The sequence below is a fragment of the Apis dorsata genome, unplaced genomic scaffold, assembly GCF_000469605.1.
Source record: "Apis dorsata unplaced genomic scaffold, Apis dorsata 1.3 scaffold_19, whole genome shotgun sequence".
Taxonomy (NCBI): domain Eukaryota; kingdom Metazoa; phylum Arthropoda; class Insecta; order Hymenoptera; family Apidae; genus Apis; species Apis dorsata.
The window spans coordinates 720566-731567 of NW_006263321.1; the positions used below are offsets into that span (position 1 = coordinate 720566).

The 11002-nt window shown below is 36.5% G+C and overlaps 2 protein-coding genes across 7 annotated transcripts in view; one reads left to right on the plus strand and one right to left on the minus strand.

Annotated features, from left to right (window-relative positions):
• LOC116185480 overlaps nucleotides 1-10953 on the plus strand; it is a 23344-nt gene extending 12391 nt beyond the window's left edge. Inside the window, exons 1-2 of one of the 6 annotated variants that reach the window (XR_004150329.1) lie at nucleotides 3164-4607; nucleotides 10843-10953. Coding sequence is in view for 1 of the 6 variants with exons in the window: in XM_031509915.1 (XP_031365775.1) it covers nucleotides 6977-7276; nucleotides 10843-10866 (324 nt within the window). In the remaining 5 variants the exon portion in view is untranslated. The other 5 variants (XR_004150331.1, XR_004150327.1, XR_004150332.1 and 2 more) reach the window with 5 other exon arrangements.
• Nucleotides 1-11002, minus strand: part of LOC102671195 — a 14700-nt gene that overhangs the window by 1467 nt on the left and 2231 nt on the right. The gene's annotated exons all lie outside the window — the stretch shown is intronic.

An 11002-nucleotide genomic window follows, 5' to 3' on the forward strand; every position in this document is an offset into this window, starting at 1 on the left:
ATCAAGCTTTTTTCTATCGACCAGTATTTTTACTGCCGTTCTTCCAGGATTTTATCTTTCATAAAAATATCCAATCGATTACATTTACAATTAATTTTGAAAAATTATATTTATATAACGTCGTATTTGAATCTGATATCTGTGCCACAAGAACAAGTTGTACGTTTATTAGGCAGGGCGAGGATTCCAATAATTTCAAACAATTATTCGCGATGGACAGTGAAAAGCATGCACTGATGCAAGAAGAAGCATGCATCCGTCACACAATGAATACGCTAAATCGGCCATAACTCAACAGGAATTGACTCGAGAACAGTTTTATTGACGCTTCCTCGTTCGCTTTGATAAGCGCCCTGCCATATGCCAAATGTTCGTGAACGCTCTTTTTGTTAAGTACACTATCCACTTCCGGTGTCTTAAAAATTGGCCTATCTCGTTCGCCCGAATACGTGAAATATTGGATAAGTTCCCAAGCTATTCCAATATAAATAATCCAATATAAGCGTGTTAATTATTCCTATTAAAAAACTGATTTGATCGATATTGATCTCGTGAAACTTATCGATATTTATTTCGATTTTCAATCTTCTCACCTCTTTCATTCACCTTTTCGATAAAGAGAATTCAAAGCTCTCGTTGTTCCACATCATGAAATGAAATTCTATTACTCCATAAGTGCTCGATTTGGATCCCAATTTTCGGGCACTTATCCAACGTTTACCGTACACAATTTCTGGATCGGTCTCAACCGGGTGAACGAACTATTTATACGAATCGTCTATGAACACGAACCAGTGTCGTTTCTTGGTCGACACGAGCGAAGAGAGAATTTCAGGAGCGTGTGGTTGATTCTTCCGTCGCAATGCGGTGGCCACGTACGTTGTCCTTGACTATTCTATCTCTCTTTCTGCATAACTCTCTCCGTCTCTCTGTCTTTCTGGCAACTTGTTTCTAATCCCTTCCACCCACACCTGATTGATCATCCTTCCTCTCGTTCCTCATGAACGAGCATTATTTATAGCTAGATTGTATAGTATAAGTGAATAGTATACAAGCCTCGTGTGTGACCGATGCACGCTCGAGACCAAACATTGACCGGTTTTTTTAATGGATCGTTTTTGATGGATGGAACTTTTGGGATGGTGATAATTGGCATGAAGTTCAGAGGTGTTAAAGCGATTTCGTTCTGAAGGTTTTTGATATAATGTATCGAGAGTAGAATCGTGATTTTAATATTGGAAATTTTCGTATAAAATTTTTGTTGAAGTTAATAAAAGTAATAAAGTTATTGTAGTATTTTAATTTATTAATATTTTTTTTTTATGCGAAATAAGGAAAATATTTAAAGCGCTTTTTGATTTAACAATTTGATCTAATGCCAATGTAAAATGCGTCAAATGAAATGACGTAAGATCATAGGAATCCCATACAATTTCATAATACAATCGTAATCGCAGCATTCCAATTGTTAATTCGAGAACAAACGGAAACGCACGAAGCTTTCAAAGTGGAATCGCTACTCCATTACGAAATCTCTTTTCCTAGTAGATAGAATTCAATTTTGGTATCTTATTTTCGATTTAAACGAATTCTCTACATATTTTAAATTTTTTTAATATTCACCTTATAAACTTCTCGAATATCGAATGAAAAATCTTAAAATCATTTATATTGCCAATCATTCTATTTATATTCCCGATTACTATTATTCAAAGTGATTTCTTCTTTCGAGAAAATTTTTACAAAGATCCCATCAGAAATTTACGAAAATAAAAGAAATTAATTACAGAAGTCAACTTATAATTCGATCTCTCTCAAAATAAATATTCCTTCACTTGTTCGAGACTCTTTGACGACACAAAACGAATTCACAATAGCCAATTTACCACTAGGATTGTTGACCGGTTGTGGCGTGTTCAGATGTTAAAAGTTTTCAAATGTTTTTTCGACATCCTTTCGGTGATTTTTTTTTTATTTCGGATGTGTGTCCAGTCTTCACTAGGGATATTTTTTTTTTTCCAGAAGAACGACATCCAACGGTGTTGCCCGCTTATTAAGTTTCAAAGAACGATTAACCCCGAAAAATTGCGAGCTTTCATGGGTGAACAATGCCGGGGTTGATTGGTATTCGCTTTAGAATTAGAACCCGAATTTTTGCATTGTGCAACCGTACCAACAGCTGCACCGCCGTTGCTTTCTTCTGCATCAGACTTTTTTTCTTTTTCTCTCTTCTTTCTCTCGATTCTTTTTTTCTTCTCTTTCTTTTTTTTTTCTATCTCGCTTCAACTTCCTTCGCATTCAAATTATGCTTCCGTCATAATCGAATGAGCACGTTAAACGTTCCTCCATTCGTGAAGTTTTTTTGATAGTGCTAGTGGTTCTCGAATTGCAACCCATCGTTCGTATTGCAATTTTGATTCACGATTGTTTGAACATTGTTTTTAGAGCGAAATTAATATTGTATAAGAAATTTAAATTAAATTTAGATTAATTTAAAGGCGAAATTTCTTTCTAGATAAGAAGATGAATTAATTTCGTTGATTTTTCTCGCGTGTTTGGCAACCTTTCCAGGGTCCAAAGGACCATACAGTATCCCTGACGACCAAACGAGGGAGAAACCAGTTTCGACGAAGAATGTAAACGGAATATTGGCGAGTCCTGTTAACCTTTTCTCGTTCTATTCACCTGTTCGCAAAAACAAGCAAGGATATTATTGCTTTTATATCATAGTGTATCAAAGTACTTTTCTTTATTCGGTATTATTCGTAAAAATTTTCCATCGATAATTAAAATATTAGCACATTGGAATAGAAAATAACATAAATCGTGGAAACTGTAAAACTACTCATTAAAAAAGCCATTATTTTATTAAAGTTAACAACCTCTGCTTTAATAAGTAATAAGTAATAGAATCGTTCTTTGAAACATATTTTATCGATTCCAGTCGAGAAGTATCGTAAACAACTATTTTTAAAATATAAAAAATTGAAGAAACCACTCATAAAGAATATGCGGTGGCGCGTGTTGCACAACCGTGGTGGATGCACGAAACGCGCCATAAAACATGCGCGAAGTCGCAGAATGGAACGGGAGAAGACTGAACCATCGCTCGGGGATTCGTTTCCTCGATTTTCTCCGTGACGAGCGCATAATAAACTTTAAAGCTGGCAAGACGACTCAAATGCATCGGCAGAAAGTGTGCACGAGTCCCGCGATAGCGAGTAGGTGGCTAACCTTGACGACCACTTACACGATCGACGCTCTTGCACGTGCTTATACACACATGCATATATATACAAGCGCGCACAAGTTGCAGCAACGACGCAGCACGCGACGCTATCGGTATACATGTATATATATATGTACGCGATACTCGACCACGTATATATGTATACGGTTGATTACCGTGAGTTTACATAGGGTGTCGGTTAACTGGTATATGGGCCAAACAGTTTCGAGAAGAATGCAAAAAAAAAAAAAAAAGGAAAAAAGACTCGTCTTCGATCGAACTTCCTTCAAAAAAAGCGAGCTTAGTTGTTGTGAGGACAAGGAAACGGGTGTGTCTAGTATGTTGAGACGAATTGAAAAAGTATTGGAACAGGTGCGGCAGACTACTTGTGGACGTGTTCCGTTCCACGAAAGGCCGCTGCAAGGATATTTTTTTTCTTTCGAACAGTATACGATTAACAAAGAAAACGGAGACTGCCAATATAAACAAGTTAAAAAGAGAGCGAATCTTGTTATCGGTAGACGAGAATGTCAATTTTTCGCGTGAAATTGATATTGTTTGCATTATTGGTCACGTATTTGTGTGCTTCGTGCACTGCTATTGGCCTGTCGTGAACAAGTTTTATCGACATGAGATATATAAAAGGGAAACGATCGTTCGTGACCGTCCCGCTTATCTCCATCAGCAATCTGGCTGGTGTTGTTAATTTAAACGTGGTATCGAACGTGCCATGCCGATAGAGAACCACCGGCTGATCGTTAATTATAATCGTTTCGATGCGATTCCTTGGTATGTACTGATTCGCGTTTGTTTCATCGGCGTGCTGCTAAAAATAACCTCTCGCGGCACAGCGACTCCTCTTTGAAATGTGTTTTAAAACACGTCTTTACGAAAACGTAAAGCGTATCTGATTCAGCATCTAGTTACAGGCATAACGTAAATCTTCGTTAGAGGTTCCCAGTCACAGGGAATTATTTCCCTTATCAGATTCGTTGTTACATGTCGGTATCGGAGGTGTATATTTCGGTCACCTGGTAGAAATCTCATGCAAGGCTCGTCGCGCACGCTCGACATTGCAAACGCTCCCTTCCCCTTTGCTTTCGACGATTTCCCCCACTGTTGTGCCATTGGACGAGCCAGCTCGTGACGGCGGAGAGTGAGGAAGAGGGGAGGTCGATTCTCCCGTTTCGGCCGTGCACTAGAACTTGACTCCTAAGCTCGACAGTGACGGCGCAAGCTCTATCTGCGTCTTTCTGTCCCTTTTCTTCTCCTTTTTGCTCTTATTCGTGTTCATCGTTCTTTCCTCTCTCGTTCTAACATCTCCTCCCTCTCCCCACCACAGTCGCATCGCATCAAACTCGCTTGGAGACCTCGAGCGGTAAGGTTACATTTCTATCATCAAGTATTACACATTTTTATTATCGATTATGTATCGTCGCATAGATCACGTTGATCGCATTCGTTTTACATAAATTGAACGGATAGAATGAAAAGTTCGAGGATACTTTTCGGTATACGGTTTTTATCGTTCCTTTCTTCCGCGAATGAATCGCTGACCTATATTTTGTAATTGTCGATAGAAGATGATTGAAGATATTATATGCAAAAAATTATTTTCAATGATATGATTAGAAATTATTCGAATTATACACATGTTCGATTAGAAATTATAATCGTTTTGTAATTAGAAATCATCTCGTTTCACGTTCACATTCCTATGAAGAAAAGTGCAAGTAGAGACGGAACGTTACTTGTCAGGCGTGACTCGCTTGTACTCCTTCCTTCTTCAGTATCCTCCCTTCCTCATCCCGCAGCCTGCCACCACCTTTTCGTCCTCTATCGCCTTCTCCTCGTCCTTCACCTCCTCTTGATCCTCTATCGTCCCTCTCTTGCCTCTCTTGTGGCTCTCCCTCCTTTTGAACCCTTCCTCCATCCTCCCTGTCCCCACCTCGCTTGCCTGCCGGCTGCACGCTCACATGCAACGAGCCAGACCGGCCGGCTGGCACTCAGTTGCCTTTAGCGCCGTGCATCTCCGAGTCAGTCAGTCAGTCAGTCAGTCATTGAGTCAGTCAGTCGGTGAGTCGGATCGACACGCGCGAAGAGATATCGTTTATTGTAACTATGTACATTCTTTACTCTCGCCATTCTCCTTCTTTCTCCTTTTCTCGTTGTGTTCTTTCTCATTCTATCTTGCGAAATTTATTCGCATCGCGGGTCATTCGGTCGTGTTGAGTGTTGGCCGCGTGCTTCTCTATTCGCGGCACGTGTGCAACGCTTCTGGATGCGGAGAAAAATGTGCGTTTGTCGCGCGCATTGTGTCTATATGATTCGTTAGGTCGAGTCTCGGACCGAGTCCGACTTATTTATTTCCAGGAAGTTCGAAGCATATCACGCGGCATATGTGTAGTATGATACGATGGAAAAAGTAAATCGAAACGGAAGATAGGAAATTTCCACGTTTGCAAAGAAGATGCAACAATTGTGTTCGTCTTCTCCGTGAAAAATTCGTATTGTGAAGTTTGTGGTCGCGTTTTTTGTGAAACGCGCTCGTCTTCTCGTCGCGCTATTCTTCCGAACAAGCGATGCAGTGATCAAATTTGAATAGTATTCTGTTCACGCGCGCTATGGCGAAACGATTGCTTTTGGAATTCCAAATGTTGGGAAGAGAACGAATCATCGTTATGTTCTTTTCCCAGTGGAAAATTTGACTGTGTGTCTGTATATAAAGGAGTGCAACAGTGAAGTTTATATTCGCGAGAACGAAAAAATTCGTTTATTTTTTTTCGATACGCGATTAAAATTAAAATGTGACAATCAAATAAGAAATTTATTGTATATCTAATATACGTAAATAGCTATGTCTAATTCTTCATTTCATTTATGATATACGAAAAAATGTAATGTTTCTATTAGAGCGTGTCATTGCGGCCTAGTTGTATTCGTTTCTTTTTGCAGCAACAATATAAAGCGACCTTGGAGAATTCGTAAAAAAGGTATGTCGTGTATGTCGTGTTTGTGATTCTTCTCCGCAGATAGTTGTCATTTTAAAATATGTTGATAAAAAGTGACCTCGGATGTACGAAGAACGGTCGTGAGAATAAATTTTTTTTCTATTTGATTTGTTGATGGTTGTGTCCACAGTTCCATGCTAATATCTATCGATGGATATTGTGATTGGTGGTTAATTTAAATAGATAATATTTTCCGAGTTTTTTCCGCGCAAGATATTTTTCATCATTCATAGAATAATTTTTTTCAGTTTTCATAGAATAATTTCAATCCAAAATGAAGTTTATTATATGACGTTACGGATGTTTTGCATTTTCTTTTCAGTGCCAAAGATCGAACGTCCAATGCTAAAAATGTCTCTAAAAGATGCCACATTATCGATCGTATATTGTCGTAGTGTGTCGTAATTAAACGTGACTTTTGTAGTGATATGTTACGACTATTATGTCCGTCGGAACGCACGTGCCAAACAAACGATCTTTGGCCACAATCGTTCGAAATTCGGCGAATTTTTTGATCGTTTTAAGCGTGTTATAAAAAATTCACGGTAAGACGTATTTTGCCTCTATTGATATATTTGTTGAATTATCGAACTATATTCCTTGTATTTCATACTGTTTCCATTCTATTCTGTCAAAACGCTATCAGCGTGTTCACAGAAACATGCGTGGTGCATAATAAATTTTTTTTTATGCGAAACGTGCTTTATATCGTCAAAGATAGGAGACAGGTTATGAAATGAAATTTCAACAAACTTATTATGTTTGCATATTTATTCATGGGTGCATTGGCTGGTGTATTCGTGAATCATCGTCCCCTAACTGTGAAAGTGCGCAGTTTAAGCTTACCCTTCTCCCTCCCTTGAATCTTCTACGCAGTATTAAGGTCTTGGTTGATCTGCACTGTGACTACACACCATTGCAGCGGACAACTTTTTGCCAGTGTTCAAATACAGTGCACGCATTAAGTTCCTGTTCCGTCGTCTCTTGTAAACAAGTTTATGTCCACCTTTCGTTTACAAATGTAGATTTCACATATGTAAGTTCGTGGTTCCGATGTGTGTATCGATCTTTCTTATCATTTGCTTTCTCTTGATTTATTTAATTTTCCTGATACTTGAAATGTTTTTCTTTATTTTTCTTATTTTCGCCAGTTTCTTCCAATATTTTTTTTTTTTTTTCAAATCAAGTGATATCTGAAATTATTTACAAAACATATGTAAATATAATTTTATTTAATATTCGAAATATTAGAAGTACAAATAGAAGTGTTTGGCGGCTTTACGAATCGCTAAATGATTTGCTAAATTCAGTCTACGTCGTGTCTGGTGATTCGACGAGGCCACTCGAAGAATAGCTTTTATATCCAACACGTGAGAAATGGATAACGGGTGAAGCGTGGATTATCGATTAACTTTCAAGCTGCAAATGACAATAACATATTGAATTCAGTCTCTCTGTAATAAATAAATCATTTGTTTCGTTTGTGCACGGCTTTCTTTTAATTTAAAAAAATAAATCGATAAGATTATATCGATGCTCGAGCTGCTAATACTTTTTTAAAAATTCTGAAATCTATTTTGAAATGTCGATTCTTTATTAAAGAACTATATTTCAAAGATTTCGTTACATTTATTTTAACAATCTATCGTAATAATCGTTACGTTAATCGTCAAAATTTATTAAATTTTTAATAATTTATGGTTAAAAATATACGTATACAACTTTAATGCCGCAATTATTAGAATCTTTATTTCGAATTAAGCGAGAAAATCAAGCCTTCTCTGTACATCCCAGTCGGATTACTGTCTTATTTTATTCACGGAGCACCCGGTATATATCGATTCGTCTTTCTCAGTAGACAAGGTCTGACGTAGCCTCTTCGTAGATAACCTTGAACTTCAACCTCGACTTCGGATACCACCATTAGAAATATATATTCTCCTGGCCCATTCTCCATTCATCTTTCTCATCATCGAAGAATCGGAAGATCGATCGATAAACGAGAAATAAGAAGAGATAGGACGAAAATACGCTTCTAATACGGTAATCCTTGCTAATGAAAATTAAACACGCATCTCTTTCCCATGTTAGAAAGCTTTACATAACAATGGTTAAAGTTTCGCGGTCGGACAAGTATTATCATCCAGCAACGAAGCAGAGTCGTCAAGCGGATACACGCGATGCAAGAAGAATAGAAGATGCATCGCCGTTTCATGCACGTGGATATACGTTGCATTTTGCATAATTGGCCGCGCACGTTACGTAAGCATTGTTTCTACACCGCCGGCGATTGTCACCGTTGCGCAGCCAAGGCAATCGCATTTTGCTGCCTACATGCTGTGGTCAAGGTCGCCGTTTGTAACATCAACTTGAGGAATCCCGGTAACAGTGAAACAGCATTTGTCTCGACGAGATTTTAACCAGTGACATTGATCGAGCTTTGTCTATTGATCGCCAGTCACTTGATCGTTAAACTTCTATTATTGGATCTATTTGTCTGAACTTTTATTATTTAATCCTTTGTGATTTTAACGGTGTTCGAATTTTGTATCTATTATTTATGCTTGGGGATAATGAGATCAAAAACTTTTCATAATTTGGATGAAATTAATAGTAATAGAGAAAATAGATGTATTTCTGTATGTAATCCAATTATACGAATCGAATTGTGCGAATTGTCTGTTTTCTTATGGATTCGGATAAATGATGTTCTTGTATAGATTCTTCTTTTCATTAGTCTAGAGGATATCGAGAAAATTTTCTTGGATAGAGATTATGGTTCACGTATTTTGAATTATATCTCGATAATTGATTCTTCGTAATTCAATCAAAAAAATTATTAGAATTATATTACAAGAGATTAAGAAGATATATTTGATATTATAATAATAATATTTGAGTCATTTCACAAATAATAATTTAAGGTTAGGTTAGATGTAAAAGTAATCCAAATTGATTGTAATAGATATTAATCATCTTTTTGTAGTTAAAAGTATTCTTGAAAGAGCGTTTCCTAGTGAAAATGCAGATTTCTCGTATAAATTTTTTGGAATTCGATCTGGGACTCTCGATTTTCTTCGTCGACTTTCGAACACGTAAAAAGCGTGAAATATCGTAGCCACTCGGTCGCTGGTTCTTTTGATCTCGCCGGTTTCGTGTTTCAACTTTTCATTTTCGTTCGCTTTTACTCTCGTTCTCCTTCAAGACTCGCTGGTTTATTCTCGGTTTATGCACGTATTTTAGTCTTCTGCAACTTTGAACACACTTTCAAAGGATCTTTCAGAAGGACATTCAGTTAATATATCCAGTCGCAAAATTATTAACTATATAACTGTTATTAGATTGTCATTCGATCATTTTTATTTAAATACTTTATTCGTCGATATTTATATAATTATTTTAATTCATAATTTAATTTATTTGAATCATATTACAAACTTTCTTGACTTTATTTACATTATTTGATTTTTTCTTTTTACCTTTATTATTTCCTATATTTCTTTTTAATGTGTCAAATATATAAAACAACAATAGCTAGATATTGTATCATATTTACCCTAATAACATATTAAAATTTTGTTAACGATAAATAATATCGTTTCACTATATCAAAGATAAAAAGCAAAAAGCAAAATGTTGTCAATTATATATACTTTTTCCATATTCGTCATATCTCATGCTTAATACCCAATTAAACATATCACTCATAGAGTGAAGATAGATATCTTTGTATTCGTGATTTTTTGATTTTACAATTTTAAAATGAAAAATTTTCACGATCTATCATAATCTTAAAACTTAATTCTTCGTCGAGTATTCTTCTTTCATTATTCGTCAAAGCTTGATTCTCAAGGCTACCGATTTTTGCCAAGTCGAACTTCCGCTCACGTTACATCAACGTTACACTCGGTATCGTTGATTCTTATGCTCGATCCCGAACAGAAATTCTATCTGGCTCGGATTAACGTACCGCTCTATTTATCATTCGACGATATTTCTCCCTTCTCTTATGTATTTCTCTTCTTGTTTTCATTTTTTTGAATTTGAATAAGTTCGATCAAAAAAAAAAAAAAAAAAAGAACACAACGAGAGAGTGGAGAAGGATCGTTTCGCAATTCGGTACCACGATAAAAAGAATTAAAACGAGAGATTTAAAGCTTGTAAAATTGGCGAAATTTGAATTTTGTTTGGATTTTTATCGAGAGACTTTTAAACTAACCGGGCGGCAAAAAGTTTTATCATCTTTTTTGTTTCAAGCGTTCTCAGTGTTAACAAAACTTTTAGATCAATTATAATTTTGTTTAACAAATATTTTTGCTAAATTTATAACTGCAGAAATGTTCGAGTACGAAGTAATGAACAGTATTTACAAATTTATCTCTTTTTTTATGATTATTGCAATTGAATCAAATGTGTATAAAAAAAATCAAAAATTGAACAGATGTTAATTCAGTTGCCCCCTTAAGAGCGCAAAAGTAATAATTTTAAAATATTACTCTTATTTTCCAAGATAAACGCAGAAGAGATGCATATCGTGGGCCAAATCGTGAAACGATGTTAAAAACCAAAATGCAATAAATCGATTCTTGTTCCTAATCGTAGAGCGATCGAGAGTTGACCGTTTGAACGCGAAACAACCAAAGAGGAGTGCATTGAACGAAACCAAATCGATACCAAAAGAAGAGGGGAAGTTAGCTCGATTTAGAGAAGGAAGGAGGAGGAGGAGGAGAAGGAGGGAGAGGTGGAGGAGGAGGAGGAGGAG